The sequence below is a fragment of the Balaenoptera musculus genome, chromosome 6, assembly GCF_009873245.2.
Source record: "Balaenoptera musculus isolate JJ_BM4_2016_0621 chromosome 6, mBalMus1.pri.v3, whole genome shotgun sequence".
Classification (NCBI taxonomy): domain Eukaryota; kingdom Metazoa; phylum Chordata; class Mammalia; order Artiodactyla; family Balaenopteridae; genus Balaenoptera; species Balaenoptera musculus.
This window is the reverse complement of record NC_045790.1, coordinates 115,816,075-115,839,325: the sequence shown is the minus strand read 5'-3', so window position 1 is coordinate 115,839,325 and position 23,251 is coordinate 115,816,075. Positions and strand designations below refer to the sequence as shown.

Here is a 23,251-nt window from a genome sequence, read left to right as displayed (position 1 = left end):
AACGGGGGGACAAGTCAGTCCAGCTGGCCCCTGGTGCCTACCTGACCCTCTGAGGTTGTGTGAGAATGGCCTTGGGGCCAGCCTGGGCTGGGGTTGGGACAAAGGCTGGCCGCAGTCACGATCAGGTATGAGGACCGGAGGGCCTCCTGTCTGGCAGTGGGACGACCTGGATTTGGAGAAGGAACTTTGTCGCCTGGTTGGTGAAGGCAGGGTAAAGATGACAGCGATGTAGCAACAACAGTATCAGCAGCAGCTACCGTTTATTACCGAGAGCCACCTCGCGCGCTGGGCACAGGGCTCAGCATGTCACCAACGAGCCCAGGAGGTGGTGCTGTGACGGCGCCTGTCCTTCAGATAAAGGCCCCAGCTCCACGATGGGAGGTCACAGAGGAGGCAGGGGCAGAACTGGGGCCCAGCTTGGTGCTCTGTGTCTCCAGGACCTGGCTGGGCCCACGTCCCTTGAAGCTGAGGGGCATGTGCTGACCCTCGGGCTGCTCAGGGCCGCCACTCGGATCCTGACTGGCCAGGTGAGCAGGCCCTTTGTGGGCTGGGCCTGTGCGGCAGGGGCCCTCCCCTCGGTTACCCTGACCTTCAGGGAACACACGCTGGCCCTTATCTGGAACGTGGGCAGGTGGGGGGCCTGCAGCCCCAGCCCAGGGCTCCGCCCACTCCAAGGACTCAGGCCTCTGTTCACTTTCGTGTCCATTGCACCCGTCCCGTCCCCCTCCTGCAGGCAGGCCAGGCGGGAGGGCGGAGACAGCCCAGCAGCAGTGTGGGGCCTCTCTGTCCATCAAGGGGCACTTGGGGCCCTGGTCACAGACCTCCTCCAGTGCTGTCCTGGGCACCAGTGGCTCATGTCCGGGCAGCAGGGCAGTCTGGAGTCTCTGGCTGGGTCAGATGCTGAACACAGGCTCCTGGGTGGCCCTGCCTGGGTCCTGGGTCTTGGTTGAAGGCTAGTACCCCGGTCAACCTTGGGTCCTTCTTCAGCCTGGTCATCGGGCCTCAGGGCAAGGTGCTCCCAAGGCCCCATGGCACCAAGGCTTGGGCCAGCCTGGGCCTCCTGTCCGCTGGCGGCCATGGCTGTCCCAGACCCGGGCCGTGCTGGTGGCAGACGTGACGGGCTCTGCTTAGCGGCGGGAGCTGTCCAGCAGCACGAAGAGCAGCCCCAGCAGCATGAGCGGTGCGAAGATGAGCAGCAGGCCCAGCAACTCGAGGGCCAGCAGGCCCAGCAGCGCCAGGCGGCGGGCGCAGGGCCCCCGTTCCCGCAGGGCCCAGAGCCGGGAGCCCAGGCAGGGCGGGCAGGGCAGGAAGGGCAGGCAGCCTCGGCTGCCCACAGGCCCCGGCAGGAAGCGCAGCTGGTAGCGGTGCTCTAGGGAGGCCCAGGGCCCGGAGCCCCGGCGGGGGGGCACGGGGAGGGCAGCGGGCGCAGGGCGCTGGGGCCCATCGGCCTGTAGCAGCTCCTCCTGCAGCCGGCAGATCGCCCACTCGAGCATGGGTGTTTTCTGGCGACACAGAGGGCAGCACACCCGGCCCAGGTCAGCACTGGGGGTTGCACCCAGCAGCCGGTGCAGGCAGCCCGCACACAGGCCGTGGCCGCAGTTCAGCAGGGCGAGGCGGTGCTCCCCGGGCCCGTAGGGCTCTGTGCAGATGGGGCACTCCTCCTCCTCCCGCTCCTCCTCCTCGTCCTCTGTGGGCCCGGCCCAGGGGCGGGCCGTGGCTGCGGCCCCCAGCAGGGCTTCACTGTCCGGAGTCCTGGGACCCTGGGGGCTCCCAAGGGCCCCGCTGTCCGACCCATCATCTACCAGCACTTGGCGCAGTGGGTCCAGGCGCTCAGGGCCCAGGGAGGCCAAAGGCGGACTGGTGAGCCGAGAGCTGAGGTCAGCAGGGCCATAAGTGGGGGCCCCAGGGCACAGTTCAGGGGCGGTGACTCCAGGGCAGGGGTCGGGACGGGTGGGTGGGGACCCCAGGGCGGCGACGGGGGAGGCTGGGGCTGTGAAGGTCAGTGTGGCCCTCTGGGGCTGGGGCACGGCCTGGCACTGACCTGGCAGCAACTGTCACCTCCTCGTGGCTCCAGGCCCTACTCAGAGTAAACTTCACTCGGGCCCCAATAGCCGTGCCAGCTCCGGGCAGCTCCTGGGCCCAGCGTGCCGTCCCGTCCCCAAGAGGGTCTGCCAGGCCCAGCCGCAGCGATCCCTGTGTCAGCCAGCTGTAATCTAGGCGGCGGCGCTGTGGGCAGGCCAGCCTAACTCCTCCAGCAGGAATTCCACTCCCGGGGCGGGGACACCACATACACGTCCCTCCCCCACCGGCCTGGGCCACGCCCCTCCCCTCCCGCCCGAGGCCGCGCCCCCTCCCTCCCAGGGCCCTGGGCTGCTCTGCCCTGGGCTGGGAGGGGATGGTCGATGCCAGCCTTGCCGGGTGACTCTCCAGGCCTCCCCCTACCGGGCCGTCAGGGCCAGGGCAGAGCTTGTACAAGGTGGGCAAACAGCGGGCACCCACCGCGTGAGAATCGGGCACCGAGGTGTGGGGCTGAGCAACGGTGCCCTCGTGCCCAGCAGGGCGGGCTATTCCATCGGGACGAGCTGTGGGCCCACCCACCACCTGAGAAGCACCACGGCACAAGGAAGAGCAGGTAAGAAGCGGCCACCCAGAGCCCATCCTTTATTGCTCAGGCTGTAAGGTGGGGGCTGCCTGGGGGTCTCCTCCTGCTGCTTGGGGACTGTGCAGGAAGGAGAGCGGACTGTCCTCCCAGCTGGGACTGGACAGGGAGAGAGGTAACAGTGGCCTCCAGAGAGCAGCAGTCAGAGTGGCTGCGGCCAACGGCGGGACGGCTCCTCAGGCCCACGTCTCAGTCTGGAAACGCAGGGTCCGCTGGAGCCTGGCGAGGTAGGCGGCCGCGGCAGGGCCGGAGAGCCCGCCCTCCTCCTGGAAGATGGACGTCAGGGCGTCCGACACATCAGCCGGCATGTACTTGGCGTTGCTGGAGGGAGAGGCAGGCTAGGGCTCAGCACGGGCGGAGTCCCCAGGGGGCTGGCCCCCCGCCACGACCTGCGCCCGGGCTCACCCCGCCAGGTAGAAGTGAGCGCCCCGGAGATCCAGCAGCCCCCACACCAGCGGCCCGAGCTCCCGGAGCCGGTGCTGCACGTACACCTTCTGCTCCTGCAGGGCAGGGCGAGGCGGTGAGTCTGCGCCCCCCGCGTCCCTCCCCGCCCCCCAACACCCACCTGCTCCCGGGAGAAGGCCGTGACGAGAGTCAGGCAGCCCCGTGTCTGCAGCTCCGTCCACTCGGCCTCCCAGTAGAAGTCCTGGTCCCGCTGGCGGCAGCCGAAGAACAAGACGTTCCCTGGGGAAGCGCGGGGGCCTTGAGCCAGGACTCGGGCCCTCGAGGTGCAGCCCAGCCGCCGCCCCACCCGAGACCCTGTGCTCACCGGCCTCGCCCTGGGCCACTCGCTCCTGGATGGCTGCTCGGAAGGGGGCCACGCCAGTGCCCGGCCCCACCACGATCACAGGCGTGTCTGGTGTCTTTGGGAACGTCAGGCCCCCAGGCCGCACCCACAGGGGCACCCGAACAGGTCCTATCGCGGGAGGCAGGCGGCGTGAAGCAGCTCGGAGGCCCAGGGCCCTAGCCCAGGACTGGCTGTGGTGCACGCGGGGGAACGGGGCCCTGCGCACAGCCCCCCGCCCCAGAGAGCCAGGGTCACCTTGCCCGGGGTCCAGAGACGCCAGCCAGTTGGAGCAGAGGCCCCGGCGGGGCTCCTTGAGGCGTGTCTGGTACTGCACCACTGCCACGAGAATCTGCAGCCTGGAGGGGTGAGCCTGGGGGAGGGGACAGTGGGTACCCTGCCCTGCTTCAGGCTCCAGCCACTTCCCCCGGCTGGTCCCGGTGGCCGGTGAGGGTTGGAGGAGGCCCAGAGCCCTCACGCAGGGCCCCGCTGCCCACCCTGGTGGCCCCAGGCCCGGCTATCCCGAGGCCGGCCCCTCACCAGCAGAGAAGAGGCAATGGAGAAGGCCCGCGGCCGGATCAGGGGAATGAGGTCCAACAGGTAGTCCGGGGGGATGGCGCCAGCCGTGTGTGGGAAGTCGCACAGCACCTGGCAGAGACAGCCTCAGGAGGGCTGCGGCTGGACGGCCACAACCGCCCGCCCGCCCACCCGCCCCTGCCCGCACCTCCAGGACCGTCCTGCGGGGCCGGGTGCAGTACTCGCACAGATCCTCCTGGCCCTGGGCCGAGCTGAGCTCCAGCAGCTTCTCCCGCTCCAGCTCATGGCAGGAGAGGCAGGCCAAGAGCTCGAAGAAGGAGCGGCGGGGGACGCTGGCGATGTCCAGGTACTGGGACACGAGGCGCTGAATGGAGCAGGGCTGGGGCAGCCGCGCGGGGCAGAGGACACCTGCAGTGGGGAACGGGAGGCTGGGGGTGGCTGGTGACGCGGGGTGGGGGCATCCCGGGGGCTGGGGACACAGAAGAGGGCACAGCGCACAGGTGGCAGCAGCGGCGGCTGGGGCTTACCCAGCTCCCGGGGCTGCAGCGTGAAGTGCTGGTCAGGGTCCAGGCCCAGCACCTGGCAGAACTGCTGGACGTGGCTGGCCGTGTTCTCGGGCTGGATCAGCACCACGTCGCCGGCCACAAAGCTGTGGGGGACACCCAGGGCTCTGGGGAAACTTCAGAGGAAGGAAGGAAGCAAGCGGCCAGGGAGGGCTGGGGGCGTCCTTGGTCCCCCCTCCCTGGCCGCCGTCTCTCTTCTCTGCCCCGCTGAGTGCCCGCTTTGGAAGAGGACCTGCTGAACCCCAGACCACGGTCCCCCCTGCTGCGGCCGCGCCCTCCACGGGTCCCCAGGATCAACCCTCACCTGACCCCAGAGCCCGTGATGTCGAACTCAATCAGCCGAACATCCTGGAAGTGTGAGGGGCCGGTGACCCTCTGATTGGTGACCATGGGTGCCAGGAAGGGCTGTAGCTCTGAAGGGGGTCCCTGAGGGTCTGTCCCGGTCACACACAGCTCCTCAGAGCATGTGCTGGGGACCTCCTGGAGGAACTTCAGGGTGAACTTGGAGGGCCAACTGTGAAGGGGGAAGACATTTGTTGGACCACTGGCCAGCCTGGATGAGCGGCCAAGGGAGGCCTGTGGCCAGGCCAGGCCTGCTGCACCTGCAGGCACCGCCCCAAGGCCACACTTACGGGACTCCGGGCGGGGTCAGGCTGAGGTCAAGGGGCAAAGGGTGCGGCCCCAGCACCTTCTCCCACAGGTCGTGCAGCCAGGGGTCGATGGTGGCGTCGGGCCTGCAGAGAGCACGTACATGCTGGCCTGGGGACCCTGCTCCCGGCTGGGCCTGCAGGAGGGTCCCCCCCCGCAACTCACCCCAGCTCGTGCTGGTCATCGCCCAGGCACACGGGCAGGAGGGCGCTGCCCCCGAGCTGCAGCAGCCGTCGGTGCAGCTTCTTGGCCACAAAGTTGAACCTACGGAGAGACGGAGGCTGGCGCTGACCCGGGCCCCAGGCGGGGGCAGGAGGGAAGCGCCCAGCTGGCTGCGCAGGGCGGAGGGTCCCAAGTCTTCCTGGGGTCACTTCGCTGCTCCCTGAAGGGCAGCTCCTCGCGGGGCCACTGTCAACGGAAGGGTCTCTCACCCCTCCTGTGGGCGTGCCCACGAGCAGGCACCGATGTCTACGTGACGCACTGAACAAAACCCCCGAGCCCCCGTAGGCGGGGACAACTATGCCGCCCATTTCCTGTCCTTTTCACCGCGACAGGCAGGCCTCACGCTGCGTCCGGCTCCGGAGGTGTCTGTACCCGGTGACCCTGCCCTCAGTTCCTGTGCTGCACAGTTACCGGTTTTAACATTGCGGGAACCTGACGCCATGCATACCCTTGAACACAAAGCCCTCTGTACTTCCCCAAGAAATAACGCAAAGCAACAGCGTTCTCTGCTTAGGACACGGCTACGTTGTGAAAACGTTGAAAGAAAAAAAAGCAGAGGCAGGCAGTCACATGGCCACGTCCAGGGAAGTGCTGGCTTCAGGGCGGCTCCCAGGGGCTGGGGACTTTTGTGCCCGCCACCTGTCTGCAGCTCACTGTTCTGTGTGCTCTTCGTAAGCCCAAATGTCTCACGAAAGGCTTTTTGTAAAAGTGGGGGAAGAGCCAGGTAGGCCTTTGTTGCCCTGCGTCACACGGTGACAGATGGCGCTGGCTCAGACCTTGGACGTCCGGCTCCACACATCACCTCCTGCCCTGGAAGGCGCCCTGGGCGTGGCCCCAGCCCGGCCCCCACCTTGCCGCCCGGCCCGCTTCCTGCGTGGGTCTTGCCTGCCCTCCGAGCCCTGGGGTCTCTGGCCACGGAGGACGTGCCCGTCAGGGAGTATCTGTGGGACGAGGACGCATGGCCAGGGCCACGTCCCAAAGTGGGAGCCCTGGGGGCTGGGTCACCCAGCCCTCTGCCAGGACACCTTGTGCTTGACCCCAAAGACAGTCCCTGTGGGCCAGCAGCCTGCCCGCCCTTACTCACTTGGCGTAAGATGAGTCCCCAAGGCCCAGGACAGCAAAGTCCATCTGACAGAGGGACGTCGATGGCAGGTTCCTCCGGAAGATGAACCTCCAGAAGTTCTACAGCAGGAGAGACCGAGCCCAAGTCCCTCTCCTTCCCTGATCACAGGGTCACCCACTGGGCAGCCCGTGCAGGAGCACATCCCGTCCCACGCCCTGCCCTGGCCTCCCTGCAGGCTGACAGAAGTGCTTTAAACAAAGCTCCCCTTCACCTTTGGCCACTGGTGACCTGAGCCCTGAGACACTGCCCTCTGGGTACGGTCCAGGCTTCGCCTCACAGCCCACCTCCCTTCTGCTTTGTACCTGGCCAGACAGAGGCCCCCTGGGGTGGAGAGGTCCTGGGCCTGTCGGGGCACAATTCTGCCTACTGGCCCTGGACCGCTCCCTGAACTTCTCAAGACTTTCCTGCATGGGCCACCGCTGGGGACCACGCCTGCTCTGCCTCCTGAGAGCCCCTGCTCATTCCTGCTTAGACCTTGTCTCAGGCAGGCTGTGGAGCCCCCCAGGGCGCTTCCTGAGAATGGGTCCAGAGAAGATGCAATTCCCACGGCTTATGTCTGAAAATGCCTGGCCTCCCCCTCACACTGACTGGTAGACAACAGGGCACACTTTAGATGAAATCATCTTCCCCAAGAGCCTGAAGCTTTGCTCTGAGCTGGTCCAACTGGGCGATCGCTGCTGAGAAGCCAGCGCCCCTCTGTGCCCTGATCTGTCCCCCGCCAGACACCTGGGCACTCTGCGCCCAACAGCTGAAACCCACATGAGACGTGTGTCAGTGGGAGCCCTGTTCACACCCCACGGGCCCTTCCTGGGCACATGGCGGGCTCGCGGGCTGGAGACTCGTCCTTCAGTCTTGTTGCTTTCCTTGGTAATTCCCTCACCACTCTTCCCGTTTCGAGGCTACTGGCATAATCTCGGAATTCTAATATTATCTTTCTTGTTTCCTATCTTCTTGTTATATTCTCTCGGAGAATTTCTCAATGTTATCTTCTGATCTGGTATCATTTTAAGCAGTGTTTCCTCATCCGTAGCTCTGCCCCGGTTTTGCGTTTCTGTCCCAAGGGTGCCAAGCTCGCCCTTCTCGCAGACGGAACCCTGGCTGCTCTGCCTCGGCTCCTCCGGGCTCTGCTTGTGCTTCTCTTGGCCACTGTCCTTCACGGGGGTCTTTCCTCGAGCGCGTGGTCATTCTTTCTGCTCTATGTGTACTTAAGAATCTGATAGAGGGGGCTTCCCTGGTGGCGCAATGGTTAAGAATCCACCTGCCAGGGCTTCCCTGGTGGCACAGTGGTTGAGAATCCGCCTGCCAATGCAGGGGACACGGGTCAAGCCCTGGTCCGGGAAGATCCCACATGCCGCGGAGCGATGAAGCCCGTGCGCCACAACTACTGAGCCTGCACTCTAGAGCCCGCGTGCCACCACTACTGAAGCCCGCGAGCCACAACTACTGAAGCCCGTGCTCCGCAACAAGAGGAGCCACCGCAAGGAGAAGCCCGCGCACCGCAATGAAGAGTAGCCCCTGCTCGACACAACTAGAGAAAGCCCGCGCGCAGCAACGGAGACCCAATGCAGCCAAAAAATAAACAAACAAATAAATAAATTTATTAAAAAAAAAAAAAAAGCTGATAGAAAACCCCAAGTTCGCGCCTGTCACCAGTGGGGCAAGGCCCTGGCTGCCTGGGAGGGCACACCTGGCCAGTGTCCTCAGAGGACCGTGACAAGGAGGCTGGGGTCTTCCTGTTTAGTGCGCAGCCGGTCCCCGGGCCCCTGGTCTGAGCCGCTCAAAGAAGCCTCCAGTCCGTGCTATGTTGGGAGGGCCCCATTCTGACCACTTCCGTAGGGTGTCCATTCCGGCACTCTGCCCTCCTTTATCCACCCTCATCCCCGTGTGACTGTCACCACCTTCAGGCTGTTGGATTCCGACGTGAAGTCTGCACCTCTGCCAGCTGACCTGATGGAGGTCTTCATGGCCTCCCCCGCCCCACCCTGCGTCTCTGGCATCCACCATCCTCCTGCCTTTGATCTCCCAGACTTGCCTCCTCTCCCGTGCGTGCTCCTGTGTGGGCCCTCCCACAGCAACCCCACTCCAACCCAGTTCTTCCACCTTCTGCCTCCTTTCCCCCACCAACATTTAAACAGGCCTGGGTTTCTCCATCTCACGAGTATCCTCTTTCTAATCCCTTAGCCCCACTCACGGCAGTAAGCTCTTTTGAATTGTTTAGTGTACAGACGTTCTTCAAAGCTTCTCTCCCCAAGATCACCAGCAGTCCCCTTGCTGACAAACCCCAGCAATGCCTCTCAGGCCTTATCCTACTTCATTTCCCTGCAGCTTTGAGTGCCGGAGACCATCCTCTGGAAACAGTCAACTCTCTGCCCTTGACCTTGGAGACGGTGTGCTCCCTCTTCTTGCTGCTGGGGCCACTTTCCCGCCCCTCACAGGCTCTTCTCCACCTTCCACGCCCTTCGTGCTTAGGGCAGCTGCCCTGGGGGAGGGAGGTGCTCCCTCCCTCTCGCCTCCACGTTTTGGTCATTGTGACATCCACCTCCACCCAGGATCCTCACCAGAGCTCCAGACCAGCTGCGCGTCTCCACTTGGATGATGTCCAGGCACCTCACCCTCCCTATTCTCTTGCTTCTGTGCCTGGAACCACCATCCATCCTACTACCTGAGCCCAAATTCCTGTCTTGATTCCATCTTCTTTCTCATCTTTGAGATATGATTACACATTCGATCAACTCTACCTTAACATCTCTGGAGTGGGTCCACTTTCCTCTACTCTGCCACCATCCTGGCTCAAGCCACCAGGCTCTTGGCTGCGCTCTGCTCCCCCACCATGGTCCCTGCTCTCCTGCAGACTGTTCCCCCTGCAGACAAGTGCTAGTTTTGCTAGAATATGAACGTGACCACGTCATCCCATGGGTTCCATGGCCCTTTGTTTCAAGTCCATCTGCCTCCCTGTGACTGCTGGGCTTCTTGGGATCCGACCTGGCTGCCTGCCCCTTTCTCCTCTCCAACCTCGACCATCCTGAGCTGCTTTCTGCTCATCCCAGAGGCTGGGCTGTTTTTCTCCTCTGCAGAGGCTGCTCCCTCTTTCCTGGGGCCTGGCTAGCCCTCACTTATCCTTTAGGACTTAGCCTATACTCCTTTCCTCCAGAAAGCTCTCCCTGAACTCCCAGAATGAACTAGATAGCCCTTATTAATGCTCCCATAACATTTGGCACTTTCCCTGGAAGCATGCACTTCCTGGCATTGTAACTACCCATTCAACTCTTTTGCTTTTGCTATATTTTGAGCTCCTAAAGGGTAGAAATGTGACTACTGGGGTCATAGCTAGATTCCCAGCACTAGATTATGCTTGGAATACAGTGTGTGCTCAACAGCAGTCAAAGAACCAAAGAATGTTCCCTGAAGGTCAGTTTTGAAATACACACAAGACCCATAACAGATTTATATATAGTCCTGGAAAAACACGAAAAGCTAAAGTGGTAGCCTATGAAGAGTTTACTAAGGAGGACAACCAGAGCCCCCAGCTCCACCTAAAGATCTCCTCCCAAATCCACGGCTGACGTGCAGCAGATATAGTAGGGCAACTATTTATTGTGCTTCTCAAGACTTTCCAGGCAATGAAAATGGGGTGAGGGCCGAAGGCAGGGATCTGAGCTCCTAAGCACAGTAAGCCACTTCAGGTCAGCCTTACCTTCATGTTGTCCGGGGGCTCTCCTTGGCCTGTAGTTGCACAAACAAATATCACCAGGGGCTCATTTATCAGATTCACCTCAACAAAAAGACACACATGTAAGGCCTCGGGCTGTAATGACCAGGCATCCTCCCAGCAGCCTGGCTCCGTCTCCTTCACTCAGAGAGATGGGGCAAAGGTACTTAGCACCCGCGAACGGCTGGCCTGCCTTCTCTCTTTCAGGCTCCACCCTCCTACCTCACCGCCTCCTCCAGGTGCTAAGCTGGCCGCTGTTCCCGAGCTTTCTCGGCCCCTAAATCTGCCGTAACGGAAGGGCCCGCTCTCAGACAAAACGCGGCGCCCTAGGGTCGAGGGCTCTGGGGGCCGGCACCCCAAGCCTGCTGGGTCTCCCCGCCGAGGCCCAGGGAGCCCTCACCACGGGGTAGGAGTCCAGGGCCTGCACCCGGCAGCCGAGCTCCCTGCGCCAGGCCTCGCGGCTCAGCCTCTCCGACACATCTTGGGCTGTGCCCGTCTGGCTGCCGAAGAGCACCAGAAGCCGCGTGTTCGGCATCGGGGTGCGCCCCGGGGACCCCTGCATTCAGAAACTGGACCGGCAGGCAGCTCCCGCTGGCCCTGGCGGCCGGGATCGGCTCGGACTTCCGACTTCCGGCGTCGGCCGGAAGTGACGCCCTTGGGGCGCGCCCAGCGGGGCATGGCGTCCGAGCAAGGTGGTCGTCGGCTGGCGGTCAGTGCTGGGTCCCGGGCGGGGGCCGGGGGATCGGCTGCGTACCGGGGCCGACGGCCGGGGCAGGCGGGTCCGCTTTCTGCCTCTCGCTGGCTGTGGCGGCGACGGCGGCAGGCGCCAGCGAGGCCCGTGGGGAGCGGCGGCGCAGCCTGGCGGGTGGGACCATCGGCCGGGCCCTGGCCCGCGCTCAACCGGCGCGATGCTTTTCTCGCTCCGGGAGCTGGTGCAGTGGCTGGGCTTCGCTACCTTCGAGATCTTCGTGCACCTTTTGGCGCTGTTGGTGTTCTCCGTGCTGCTGGCCCTGCGTGTGGACGGCCTGGCTCCCGGCCTCTCCTGGTGGAACGTGTTCGTGCCCTTCTTCGCCGCTGACGGGCTCAGCACCTACTTCACCACTATCGTCTCCGTGCGCCTCTTCCAGGATGGAGAGAAGCGGCTGGCCGTGCTCCGCCTTTTCTGGGTCCTCACGGTTCTTAGCCTGAAGTTCGTCTTCGAGATGTTGTTGTGCCAGAAGCTGGTGGAGCAGACTCGGGAGCTCTGGTTCGGCCTGATCACGTCTCCGGTCTTCATTCTTCTGCAGCTGCTCATGATCCGTGCCTGCCGGGTCAACTAGCCTCGCAGAAGATAAGCTAGAATGCGGGACCCCAGGCTGAGCTCCCACTTCTGCCGCACCAGAGGACAAGTCTGGGTCTGAAAGCCAGCTTGTGCCCTGCTGGGTGCCCAGCTTCCTCTCTATCAGTCATGTCTGAAATTGTTCCCTCAGCAGGGCTAAAAAGAGCAGCCTTGATTCTTAAAATGTATTCCCTCTTATTTCATGCTTTGAATAGCTAATCTTGCATTGAGATCCTGAGAAGGCCAGACAGTCCTGAACTCCTCTGACAGTTGGAAACTGCATATAAGTAAAATGTCCTGATGGGCTCTGAGTATTTTCATGGATCCTGGGAAAGTACCCACTGTGCAAAGGCTGCAAAGCTGGACTCGGGGTCTCCCCTGGCCAGCAGTGCTGACCTGAGAGCTTACTGCCCCATCCCCCCGGACAAGACTTCCTTAGATGCTTGAGCTCTAAAAAGTGTAAACCAGCTTGTGTCTCCTCCCCAGCTGCACTGGGGAGGATGGCTCTTTCTTCATTCCAGCCCAGGCAGACAGGAGTATGTTGAATAAGCATGATCGGGACCCTATCTGGATATCTGTCGCCTGAGAAAAGAACTTGCTTTCAACGCGCTGCTTGGCTTCCTATCCCAGCAGATTGTAGTGTCACGACTTTTCCACCACCTCATGGCCGGCACTGTTAGTGCACCTGAGACCTTTAGGCCGTCCTAAGGGACCAGAGAGAGGAACAGGTGCTCTGACGCGCATAGCCATTGAGACCTACACATGGGAAGTTTGCAGATGGTCTCAGGCTATGTCTGTTGGCCTAAGGGCTTTGGTTTGATGCCAGTCAGGTGCCAAATGAGAACATTTGCTGAGATAAAAATAAAAGAGAATGTTTTGCTGAAATGCACAGTGGTTGCCTGACCTTTTGAGGGTGAAATGAGATGAATGCTGAGACGCTCCCTGCTGTGTGGTGTAGCTGGTTACAGAGCTGAGGTTGTAAGGGTGGGGGGGGTGCTGGAAATTGGCTAGAGCGTGCTGGGTGGATTGGGGCCAGTTCCCTCGGAGAATCCCTGCTTCCTGCCTAGGGAGCCAAGGTGAAGACAACCCAGGTGGACCAGTGTTGAGGACCTACCAAGCAGTTTGTGTGACGTCAGAGTCTTTGTGGGCCTTGCTGATCTGCAGAGCAGGGGTCAGCAGTCTGTGGCCTGGGGTCTGTTTTTGTGCTGCCCATCAGCTAAGAATAACTTCCATTTTCAAAGGGTTGTAAAAACAAGAACGTGACAGAAAGCGAATGTGGCCTGCAGTGTACAGGGTCTCTCAATCTTGCCACAGTTGGCCTTCTGGGTCGGATCATTGCTGTGTGTGCAGAGGGAGAAGCCGTTCTGAGCACTGTAGAGTGTTTAGCGGCATCCCTGGCCTCCACTCACTAGATGCCAATAGCACCCCTCACTTGTGACAACCACAAGTGTCTCCAGACATTGCCAAGTCTCCTGGAGGACAAAGCTGTCCCTGGTAAGAACCACTGGGCTAAAATATTTACTGTATGGCCCTTTACAGAACATGTCTTTGGACCCTTGTTCTAGTGAAGCAGCTTCATGACTCCTGTCCTGGGATAGATGCTGCATGACCTGAACCATCGATAATGCTTGAGTTGGAGGCTGGTGTAGTTTGTGGCACAGCTACAAAAATGTCTCCTACCCAGGATTGGCATAACTTGTGTCAAAGCCAGATACAAGCTGACCATTGGGAGCGGGTTTCCTTTTCACGTTATTCTTAGTTTGTGTGTTTTGTTGCTCCCCTGTTGTGTTCTGGTAGTTCAGGATTAGGTAATCGCGTCGGCATAGAAGTGATGAGCATGAGAAGGCTCAGCTTCTTTCGGAAAGGATTTGAGCAGAGTCCTGAAGGAACACTTGACCTCTGGAAGGCTGAAATCCAGTTTCTTTTCTCCAGCTGAATAAACAGGACTGTTAAAGTACTGTTAACGTAGTGGTAGCTGCAGACTGCCATGGGATCCAGAAGCTGAGAAGGGCCCTGGGTTGAAACCCGCCCCTGGTCTCTGCAGAGCCCCAGGCGCTCTTGCAGCCTGGTCCCTGACAGATTAGTGGTGTGGGACGCAGTAGTGCCATTTTTGAACATCTGCTGACTGTAGGGCGGGTGATGGAAAGGCAGGTAACATTTGTCCTTGCCCGTGCCCACCAATTTCCCCTTCTCTCCTTGGCTCCCACAGGCCTGAAAGATTGTGGTGGGCACTGTGCAGCCCTCCACGGAGAGTGAACTTTCTCACGGCAAGTAGGCAGAGAAGCTGTGCCCTCAGGGTTAGCCTTGGGATGGGGCCGGTTCAGTGGGTGAATGGAATACACGCTTTGGCTTTTGTGGCTCTGTCTGCGTTGGAGAGTTGTGGGCCTGCTTGTGTGCGAGGAGAGAGTCCCCTGCCTCTGTGCCTGCTCACGGCTTCCGCACTCCAGTCCGTGTTTGCTGGGCCCTGGATGACAAAGTGCGGGTAGAGAGTTTCCACCCCCTGTCTGAGCCACAGAGTGGATTCTGGGGGCCGGCAAAAGTTGGGATTCCTGAGAAACCGGTTCCTCAGCACTGGTTGGGGCTCCAGCATTGGCATCTCCGTTAAGGCCCGTAGGGGACCGAGGACCGCAGGTGGGCAGTCCCTGGACCCGGAGGGTCCTGGACCGGGAGGCAAGAGGCTGGCGTGCAGCCGGCACACCGCCCACGGGAGCGGGACGGCCTTCCGGCCCCGGGTTGGCCCTTCCTCCACCGCGCTTTCCGCGGGGGTAACAGGCAGGCAGAGTGCTGGCACGATGAGGAAAGACCAAACCCGGCCAAGGTCACACGCGACCTGGGGCCCAGGGCTCCGGCCCGCCCACCGGCGAGGACCCACTCCCTCCGGGCTCCGCCCCGCGGGCGCGGCGGGCCAAGGGAGCAGAGGCGGAAGTGGGGGCCTCCACGGAGCGGCGTGAGGCGTCGCGGGCGTGTCCAAGGAGGCCTCCCCAATGGGGACCGGCTCCCGCGATGGGCGCTGCTCCACTGAGGCCCGCGGGAAGGCGGGGTCGGGGTGAGCGCTCTCCAATCAGCACGGCAGGCCATCCTCCCTCCCATAGGTGAGGCCGCCGGGCGAGGGGCGGGTCTGAACAGGCCTCCCCCAATGGGCGGCGGTCAGGGGGGCGTGGCCGCGGCGCGAAGGCCGGCGGCGGGCGGCGGCCGCAGTTCCCGGCGCGCGCTGGCTCCGGCGGCGGATCCGGCGGCCGCTCCGCAGCATGGCAGGCCTGGGGCGGCCGGGCCCCGGGCCCCGCGCCACGATGCCCGCCTGGAAGCGAGAGATCCTGGAGCGGAAGCGGGCCAAGCTGGCGGCCTTTGGCGGGGGCGCGGCGCCGGGCGCGGGCGCGGAGGAGCCCGCGGGGCCGGCGGCCGAGCCGCTGGTGCTGGCCGAGAGCCTGGGCCCGCTGCGCGAGAACCCGTTCATGCGGCTCGAGTCGGAGCGGCGGCACGGGGCGCGGCGCGGCGGGGGCGCCGGCGCGGCGGGGCCGGGGGCGCGGCCCGCGCAACAGCTGCTGGAGCTGTACCGCTGCGTGCCCGGCGTGCGCACCATCCGCGCCGACAACATCCTCATTATCGAGTCGGCGCCCGGCTTCCCTTCCGCTCCCGGTCCCGGCCCCGGGCCGGCCCCGGCCGCCCGCATCCGCGCCGCCGAGGTGCTCGTGTACGAGGCGCCGCCGCCTCCCGGCCGCGTTAGCCGCCTGCTCCAGAAGTTCGACCCGCCGCCCGCGCCGTGCCGCCGCGGGAGCCCGGAGCGCGGCCGCCCCGTGCCGCCGCCCTCCCCGGGTCCGGCCCTGGTCCCGCGCGTGGGCGAGCGCGCCGCCTGCTTCCAGCCCGAGCACGAGCGCTGCGGCGCAGGCCCCGGCCCCGGGCCCCGGCGCAGCGACTTCCTGCACAAGACCGGCAGCAACTCCTTTACTGTCCATCCACGGGGCCTGCGCCGCAGCGCGGGCACTCGCCCACTCCCCAACGGGCCCGCGGCCCCTGAGCGCCGGGCCGGCGCTGCCAACGGCCTCACGGGCTCCGCGTCTGGGCCGGGCGAGTGGAAGCCAAAGGTGGAGTCGGGGGAGGCCCCCGCCCACCCTCCCCCCAGCCCCGGAACCCCCAGTGCCACTCCAGCCGCGCCCCCGGCATTGCCCACGCTCAGCCCTGCCAGTGCCACTCCCAGCCAGCGCCAGTGGGTCTCCGCGGCCACCAGCGCCAACGACTCCTTCGAGATACTGCCGGCCTCCAAGCCAGACATGGACACGATCCCTGCCGGGGACCTCCAGGCCCGGGCTCTGGCCAGCCTTCGCATGAACTCTCGAAACTCTTTCGTGTTCATCCCCAAGCGCAAGACTTCCCGGGCCCCTCCTGCGGAAGGGAGGCAGTCCGTGGGGCCTCCAGAGGGAGAAGTTGGCTGGGCCTCCCAGCACCAGGAGCGTGAAGCCCAGCAGGTGCCTGGAGCAGATGGTGTATTTGCCGGTGGGAGGAGCCCCTCGGGGGTCGAGGAGGGAGGCTGCCCCATGCCAGCCACTGCCCTCGTGGACTGGACCGTTCGGTGGCAGAGGCTGTCCTCACCACCCCCGTCCCCACTGGTCGCCACTGAAGCTGAGCCTGCCCAGGGCTTTGGGGTTCCTGGCTTGACCAAGAATGGCAGGGAGCCTGGGAGGCCAGGGCTGCCCGTCACCTTCATTGATGAGGTGGACTCGGAGGACGAGGTTCCCCAAGAAGCCAAACTGCCCTGCCCCAGGGCTGCTGCGCCTCCCCAGTACCACCCGCATCCCACCGGGCCTGGGCACCTGTCAGAGCTCCAGCACCGAGGTGGCAACACCTTCACGGTGGTGCCCAAGAGGAAGCCAGGGGCCCTGCAGGCCAACGGGGAGGCCAGGCCTAGGGAGGCTGAGGAAGAGGGACCGGGCAGCCTTTCGGAGCCCCCTGCTGCCTTGGGGACCTCAGTGAAGAAGCGCTACCCCACTGTGCATGAGATTGAGGTGATTGGCGGCTACCTGGCCCTGCAGAAGTCCTGTCTCACCAAGGCCGGCTCTTCAAGAAAAAAGGTCAGTGGTGGCAAGTCACGGAGCTGTGGGTATAGCATGTGTCTTGTTCCCAGGACACCTGGCCTGGGTGTGGGACGGCTTCTACGTGGACCAGAGGAGAGCTGGAGCTGGGTAGCCGTGTAAGCTCCAGGAGAGGTCAAGCTGGGGGGGAATCCCTGGCCTGGGTTCCAGCGGAACCCTAATGACCCTGGGGCTGCGGGGACGGCTTGCCTGCCCTGTACCTTGAAAGGCTGGGGGGGAGGGTCAGTCCAGCCAGGGCTTCGTCTGCTTGTTGGTTCTCGTGGCTCTATCTGGAATTGGCTGGGCAGGACTGTCCCTTTGTAGGTCCCGCTGTTGGCTCCACCCCAGCCTGGCTTTGAAGGGTGGCCTGGCATGTTCTTCTGGAGTCCTGGCTTATGCACGTAGCAGGTGCCAGGATGGAAGTGGAAAGGAGCAGGAGACCTTTGATTTGGGTGGGGTCGGATACCTACTGTCAGCTCTCCAGAAGGCATTCTGGCCTGGAGCTTAGCAGGACTTGGCTTCGCGTGAGTGTTTGTTGAGCTCTTAGTGTGTGGCAGGCCTGGGCTGAGCCTGGGGTGTGATCCTGGGGAGCGACAAAGACGCTCCCCTCACTGGGGAGGAGAGACCGAGGATGGAGAGAGACCCAGGTGCAGGGCCAGGAGCCTCTTGGAGCGTCACTCTCCCGGCAGGGCTGCTTGGTGGCCTGGAACCCTCTGGGCACGAGGAGACGTTCCTCAGACTCTTCCTGGTCATTCTAGCACCGAGCACCTGTGTCTGGCCCTGGGGCAAATTCCAAGGCCATCCCCACGTGACTCCGATCAGCAGGGCGCTGGGCAGACGCACCCTCCCCCGGAACCGCGATGGTGTCTGGCAGGCTTCTCCTTTGGCTGCTGGTGTCTTGGCTCATCCCTGAGGCCACCTCTGCCCCAGCCTCAGTTTCCTTGGGGCCATGGGGGACGGTGATGTGCCTTGCGTCACTGGAGCCCCCTTACCCACTGTCCCGCTGGCACTGTCTAATTAGATGTGGCATCTCCTCTCTGTTTGTTTGCTTCCTTTGACTTCCTGCCTTGGCACTGTCCTTCCTCCCTGCATCGTCCTCTTCTTCTCGAGTGAGGGCATCGGCCCTCCTGCCAGCTCCATCTGCCGGGCCAGGCATCCACTCCCGTGGCCTGCAGCGCTTCTGGTGCGCCCGCAGCCCCCGCCTGTCCTGCTCGTCTGACCTTGCCTCACCCTCTGCTCAGCGCTGTGGTCATCCAGTAGCCATGGTCACCAGTCCAACCCCCATGCTTGCCCTCTCCACCTTGTCTGCTCCTTCTCCTACTTCCTGACCCTTGACCCCAGCTGCTCTGGGAGGCATCCTTTCCCACGCTAGCCTGGGGCGGTGGAGGTGACAGAAGCACCCTGCTTTGTAGACAGAGGATACTGAGGCCGGTGGAGGTCACGGAGCTCGTGGGGCGGGAACCAAGTGTGGCATGCTGTTAGAGCCCCTGTCCTAACCCGGCTGCCCTTATACTGGGAGCCTGGCTGCAGCCCGGAGCCTGGTCATTCTGTCCCCAGCTGGGGGCAGAGCCGTGGGGGTCACTTGGGGCTTGGTTGGAGTGAGAAGGGCAGGGTGGGGGCCTGAGGGCCTCTCGAGGCAGGAACAAGTGATGGGAGGGAAGCGGGCCCTGGCCCGGCCTGGCGCTCGGGCCAGCCTGGCCCCCGTCTCCGTGCCAGCCTGAGAGGTTGGGGGTCCAGATGGATGGTTCCTGGCATAGCCGAGTGGCCTGGCTGGGGCCGTGCCAGAGCAGCATGACCTGCTGGGGGTGATCTTCTGCCTGGGCATGCACTAGCCGCCCTGTCCAGGAAGAGCCAGAACGCCTGTAGGGTGAGACAGAGGCATGGGGCTGCCCAGCCCTTCAGGATGACCTTGGGCTACCCCTGGCTTTATCCACCCCCTGTCGTCCCACTTGCCTGCTGCCCCTGGGCCTTGTCCTCGCCCAGCCCACTCCAGCCAGCCTGTGGTTCTATCACTGTCCTGCTCCCCCCGCCCCGCGTTCCAGGGACGTGGTGGCCTGGAGGCCAGCAGGACCTTGGGGACCTCCCAGGGAAGGGGTCCTGGTGCCTTTTCCAGGGGCCAGGTGAGGTGCAGCTCTTGACGGCGTGGCGCCTGCCCCGGGGTTGCCACCTCTCCGGTGCAGGGTGTTGCGCTCTCACCTGGCCTTGGAGGGCGGCAGCCCTGCCCTGGGTAGTGGGGGCGCCCAGCCGGCCGGGCACACGTCCCCACTTAGTTATCTCTTGGTGGAATCACAGATGCCCTCTCTCTCCGTCCCTTGTTGGCCCAGCCGGGGCGCTGCAGGTCGTCGCGGCCACACCCCCTCTCGCCCCCGCCCCCGCCCCCGCCCCCAGGCTGTCCCAGTGGGTGGGGCCGGCCTGCAGCTCCGCACACCTGCCTCCCAGGGGGTCGACGCTGTGGGCCTCTCCCCTTTGTGAGGTGCCAGCTGGCTGGGCTCCTGCCTGTCTGGCAGCTCCTTCCCCTCCCCTCTGCCCCCCTCACTTTCTAACCCGCCGATCCCCTGCCCAGCCCGAGCGTGCCACGTCCCCACGGCCTCACCCTCGCCTGCAGCGTGGCCGCCACCCTCACCCGACCGCTGCCCTGGGGGCCTGCCCCTCCACCCGCTCCTCCGCTGGCGGGCGCGGCCTCTCCTTTCATCCGCTCTCCCTGCAGGCGCCGCCCCCGGTGGTCTTTTTGGACCCCGGGGGCCACTGGAACAGGCCTGGACCCTCCTCCACTCAGCTTCCCCACTGGTGGGGGCGGGGGGGTGGCTGTCTTTGACTCAGGGCGTCCCACTTGGGCAGCTGTGGGAACTTCCTGGGGGCCGTGTGTGGCCCCCGGAGCTCGGGCTGAGAGGGGGATGGCGCGTGCTGGGGAGTGTGGCGTGGGGCGGGTGGAGCCCAGCTCCCAGTCCAGAGTGCAGGGTGGACACCCTTCAGTAACCCGAGCTGGGTGTGCCGGGCAGGGTGGGGGGAGGGGACGAAGGGCTCTCTCCCCAAGAGCGGCAGGAAGTGGGCCGAGCCAGGACCCACCTGCTGGCTGCACGGTGCGGCGGGCAAAGTCCCTGAGCCCGGTGACCCGGTGTGTGCAAGTGCCAGCCCCTGGCTGTGCCCCCCGCCGCTTCCGTCTGCCCGGGGTCTGGAGGCTGCCCCCGCTGCCCGGGCAGTATGAGTCACGGGGTGTCCTGTGACCCACAGACCCGCACTCACGAGGAGCCTGGAGACCGAAGGCGAGGTGGGACGTGACCAGAGCCCCGGGCCCCAGCTGGGCGCCGACAGGCCTGTGAGCCCCGCCTCTGCCTGGCTGGGCTGTGCCAGGCTCGGGGCCTGCTTGCACCCAGCCCCCTCGGTCTCCCCACTCAGAGTTGGTCATGCGGACTAATGAGGGCGTGCTCATCCGCTGGGCCCTGGCAACTGGCCCTTCCGTCTCCAGTGGCGGGGGATGGGCCCAGAGGGCTCAGGGTCATCAGGGACAATGCCGCGTACCAAGGAGCACCGTTCGCTGCGGGGCCCAGGATTGGGCCCCTGTGCTGGCAGCCCCATTCTGCCTTGGGCTCCTCCTGGGGTCTCTGGCCCCAGGTCTCAGGGAGCCAGTCCTGGGGGACCCAGGTGACTCCATCCCCATAGGGGCCACAGGATCACCCCACACAGCTGCCCAGGTGGGACGCCCTGAGTCAAGGGCAGCCCCCAGCCCAGGGCAGGCCCCCTGCCAGTGGGGAAGCTGAGTGGAGGAGGGTCCAGGCCTGCCCCAGTGGTCCCTGGGCAGTGGGCGGGCACCTGTGGGCTCTGGTGATTACCCCGTGCCAGGCCTCTGCTCTGTTTGGCCTCCGGGGGCGGGGGCAGCTGGAGGTCCGGGTGGGGCCCATGCGGGGACAGTCACGAACATCTGTATCCTGGTTTGATCCGTTTTTGGTGGTCGTCTGCCCGTCCGCTTGCGTCCCTGACTGCTTGTCTGTGTGGACGGCCGGGGCGAGGGCAGCAGCGACAGGGCTCGGGACCTGCCCAGCAAGTGCCTGTGTGGGCCGTGCTGAGACGGGCAAATCCAGGAGCTCGGGGGGCGGGCGGGGATGCCCACGGCTGTGCGGGGCTGTGTGTGCCCGTGGGGCGGTGGCAGGAGCGCATTGCCCTCCTCTCTGGACACTGGCTCGGCAGGGCAGTGCCTCCCACTCCTGGCCGGCCCTGCAGGTTACTCCGAGGCCGGGGTCCCTCTGCTGCCCAGGGCTGCAAGCCCGGCCCTTCTGCGAGGCCCCTCCCCGTCCTGCTGTCCCCAGGCCCCAAGGTTCTCTGCCTGGGGGCCCCGACTCCCGCCCCTGGCTCTTTCCAGGGGAAGAGGAGGAACTTGAGCTGGCTGCGGTGTCCTGTGCCCTGGAGTTTAATATTTCGAGCTCCAGCAGGGCTGCTCCCATCTGCTGCAGGCGGGCAGCTCTCGTATTCATTACCGCCCTGCCGGGCCCGGCCGAGCCCTGCCGAGCAGGCCTTGGGGGACACGCGACTCTTGTGGGGAGCGTAGTCCCGGTCTCGGAGGGTGAGGATCCTGACCCCCAGTGCCCAAGTGCTTCTGCCAGCGCCTGTCCCCATAGCCCCTCAGAACCGGCAGCCTAGTCTGGCCTCGGAGGCCTCTGGGACAGGAGATTTGCCACGCATGAAATTCTGGAGCCTGCAGAGTGGGCAGGGTGGACACGGGGCATGTGGGCAGTCTGAGTGGGAAGAAAGGGTCACTGACCCCCACTCAGTGCAGCCTCAGGCTACCTCTGACTCAGTCTGCAAAGTGGGTGCTAGCACTTGGTGCCACTTTCCCGGGGCTGGCACGTGGCAGCCGCCCAGCTTCCATGCGGGCCCTTGGGGGCCTGGCTTTGGGCGTGCCGGGCCCTTGGCCAACAGTGGTCGTCCGTGCCGAGCTGGGCGGGCAGGATCATCCGGGTGCCTGGCGAGCTGGGATGTGAACTCAGCCCTGGCGAGAGGCACCAGCCAACAGGAGGCGCTGCTGGAAGCGTAGATGTGGGCTCCCCAGGTGCAGCCTCACCTGGACCTTGCTCCTGCCGGGGAGCCTCTGGCTGGGAGATGTGGCTGGTGCCCTGCTCCCCTGAGAAGGCAGACCTGCAACCCTGGGAACTGCCTTAGAGGCTTCTGGAGACCCTGAGGCTTTGGGCTCCTGGTGCTGGCTGGGGTCTGGCCCTTGGGAGGGGTGGGTCACTTGGGATGCGGTGAGCCTGGGGTGGGGAGGGGATGGGTGAGACCTGGGCTGCAGGTGCTGGACACCCTGAGCCTGCAGGGTCCAGGCGGAGGGGACTTCTCTGATGAGGGGCAGCCCCCCACTTCTCAGAACCTTTGAAGGACCGACAGAGTGTTCGGCTCTTGCTCTGGTCTGACACCCGCACGGTACCCGCTCGGTCCAGCTGGAGGAGCCCTGTGGCTGGGAACAGCACTTTCACTGACGTGCCTCCTGCCCTAGATGAAGATCTCCTTCAACGACAAGAGCCTGCAGACTACGTTTGAGTACCCCCCCGAGAGCTCCCTGCAGGAGGAAGAGGCAGAGGCCGAGAAGGGGAGAGAGGAAGAGGAGGAGAACGAAGAGGGGGAGGAGGAGGAGGAGGGGGAGGAGTCCGGCTCAGACACGGCAGCGGAGAAGCCCTTTGTGCTCTTCCTGCCCCGAGCCACGTTCGTGAACAGCGTGGGCCCCGAGAGCCCTCGGCTGCCGGACGGCAGCTCCGGTGAGTGCCCGCCTGTGGGGATGGGCAGCCCAGAGGGCGGCCCGGGCCACGTGGTCATGCAGCCGCACATCCACCGGTGTGCCTGTCGGCCCGCAGGCCTGTCCAGCTACACTCCGAAGCACTCCGTGGCCTTCAGCAAGTGGCAGGAGCGGGCGCTGGAGCGCACGCCGAGCACGGAGGAGCCCCCGTCCAAGGAGGTCATGGTGAGCAGGTGGGGTAGGCGGGCGGACGCTCAGGGAAGGGGGGCACGACGGGGGGTGCTCTAACGCCTGGACAAGCCCCATCCATCGCCTCTGTGCCCCTCTCTCAGCTCACCCCTGCCGGTCAGAATGACCTCGCGGACTTCCGAAGCGAGCCAGCCCTCTACTTCTGAGCCCCGCCCTACCAGGACAGCGAAGGCTGAGCCCCAGGTGCCCGGGAGCTGCACCCCTTCTGCCCCACCAGGCCTGCCCTCCCACATCCCGCTCTCCCTCCCTGGGGCCTCCCAAGTAGGCCGGTACTCGAGGCCTGAGCCTGGGGCACCCGGGACTCACTCGACCCCGGCTCGGGGGCACTGCCTGTGGGGGAGGGGTGGTGTCCTGCTATACGCCATGCCCAGCGGCTGTCGGGTGCGTCTGGGGTGGGGGCTGACAGGACCCTGACACCACCCCCAGCCCACGCTCCCCATGTCAGCCACTCCGTTTCTGATGAACAGCAAGTCTTTTCCCGCCTCTGATGATGGACTCAATAAACAGCCCTGGATGAGGCCGCCTCTACCTTCCTTGCGTGGTCCTCGGCTGGAGAAAGGGGGAGCGGGGCTGGGGTCTGCAGGGCTATGCTGAGGCACTGGCAGCGGGGAGGCGGCCACCCACCCAGGGTGTGATGCAGGCCCAGCGTGG

At 64.4% G+C, this 23,251-nt stretch overlaps 4 protein-coding genes across 12 annotated transcripts; 2 read left to right on the top strand and 2 right to left on the bottom strand.

Annotated features, from left to right (window-relative positions):
• Positions 1-154: 154 nt before the first annotated feature.
• LOC118896895 lies at positions 155-2,683 on the bottom strand. Its single transcript, XM_036855527.1, has 2 exons — positions 2,042-2,683; positions 155-1,857 (listed from the first exon to the last, which is right to left on the bottom strand). Exons 1-2 carry the CDS (start codon positions 2,656-2,658, stop codon positions 1,128-1,130), a joined length of 1,347 nt encoding a protein of 448 aa, XP_036711422.1. The 5' UTR covers positions 2,659-2,683; the 3' UTR covers positions 155-1,127.
• Positions 2,634-10,877, bottom strand: NDOR1 (NADPH dependent diflavin oxidoreductase 1). 9 transcript variants are annotated; one of them, XM_036855519.1, is made up of 14 exons: positions 10,646-10,877; positions 10,231-10,308; positions 6,498-6,595; positions 5,357-5,455; positions 5,176-5,277; positions 4,848-5,057; positions 4,508-4,629; positions 4,168-4,388; positions 3,984-4,091; positions 3,702-3,816; positions 3,429-3,575; positions 3,225-3,343; positions 3,065-3,159; positions 2,634-2,980 (listed from the first exon to the last, which is right to left on the bottom strand). In XM_036855519.1, exons 1-14 carry the CDS (start codon positions 10,805-10,807, stop codon positions 2,836-2,838), a joined length of 1,821 nt encoding a protein of 606 aa, XP_036711414.1. In that variant the 5' UTR covers positions 10,808-10,877; the 3' UTR covers positions 2,634-2,835. The 9 variants fall into 9 exon arrangements, with proteins under 9 accessions (XP_036711414.1, XP_036711413.1, XP_036711417.1 ...); XM_036855518.1 differs by having other exon boundaries at positions 4,508-4,650; positions 10,646-10,873; XM_036855522.1 differs by having other exon boundaries at positions 4,508-4,659; positions 10,231-10,259; positions 10,646-10,846.
• A 21-nt stretch (positions 10,878-10,898) lies between these two features.
• On the top strand, positions 10,899-12,448 carry TMEM203 (transmembrane protein 203). The gene has a single exon (XM_036855528.1). It carries the CDS (start codon positions 11,154-11,156, stop codon positions 11,562-11,564), a length of 411 nt encoding a protein of 136 aa, XP_036711423.1. The 5' UTR covers positions 10,899-11,153; the 3' UTR covers positions 11,565-12,448.
• A 2,310-nt stretch (positions 12,449-14,758) lies between these two features.
• Positions 14,759-23,133, top strand: TPRN (taperin). The gene is made up of 4 exons (XM_036855516.1): positions 14,759-16,629; positions 22,115-22,373; positions 22,470-22,576; positions 22,684-23,133. The coding sequence occupies exons 1-4, from the start codon at positions 14,812-14,814 to the stop codon at positions 22,744-22,746; spliced, it is 2,247 nt and encodes a 748-aa protein (XP_036711411.1). The 5' UTR covers positions 14,759-14,811; the 3' UTR covers positions 22,747-23,133.
• Positions 23,134-23,251: the final 118 nt, after the last annotated feature.

What these genes read in the sequence shown, in the direction of transcription:
- LOC118896895 (XM_036855527.1), bottom strand. Translation starts at nt 2,658, where the DNA reads ATGGGCTCTGGGTGGCCGCTTCTTACCTGCTCTTCCTTGTGCCGTGGT. An exon ending in GAGGTGACAGTTGCTGCCAG is followed by an intron (nt 1,858 to 2,041) that starts GTCAGTGCCAGG and finishes TCGGCTCACCAG; the next exon opens with TCCGCCTTTGGCCTCCCTGG.
- NDOR1 (XM_036855517.1), bottom strand. Translation starts at nt 10,807, where the DNA reads ATGCAGGGGTCCCCGGGGCGCACCCCGATGCCGAACACGCGGCTTCTG. An exon ending in GGGGACTCATCTTACGCCAA is followed by an intron (nt 5,456 to 6,497) that starts GTGAGTAAGGGC and finishes GTCTCTCCGTAG; the next exon opens with GTTCAACTTTGTGGCCAAGA. An exon ending in AGTGGCCCAGGGCGAGGCCG is followed by an intron (nt 3,344 to 3,428) that starts GTGAGCACAGGG and finishes GCGCTTCCCCAG; the next exon opens with GGAACGTCTTGTTCTTCGGC.
- TMEM203 (XM_036855528.1), top strand. Translation starts at nt 11,154, where the DNA reads ATGCTTTTCTCGCTCCGGGAGCTGGTGCAGTGGCTGGGCTTCGCTACC.
- TPRN (XM_036855516.1), top strand. Translation starts at nt 14,812, where the DNA reads ATGGCAGGCCTGGGGCGGCCGGGCCCCGGGCCCCGCGCCACGATGCCC. An exon ending in CCGGCTCTTCAAGAAAAAAG is followed by an intron (nt 16,630 to 22,114) that starts GTCAGTGGTGGC and finishes CTCCTGCCCTAG; the next exon opens with ATGAAGATCTCCTTCAACGA. An exon ending in GCTGCCGGACGGCAGCTCCG is followed by an intron (nt 22,374 to 22,469) that starts GTGAGTGCCCGC and finishes GTCGGCCCGCAG; the next exon opens with GCCTGTCCAGCTACACTCCG.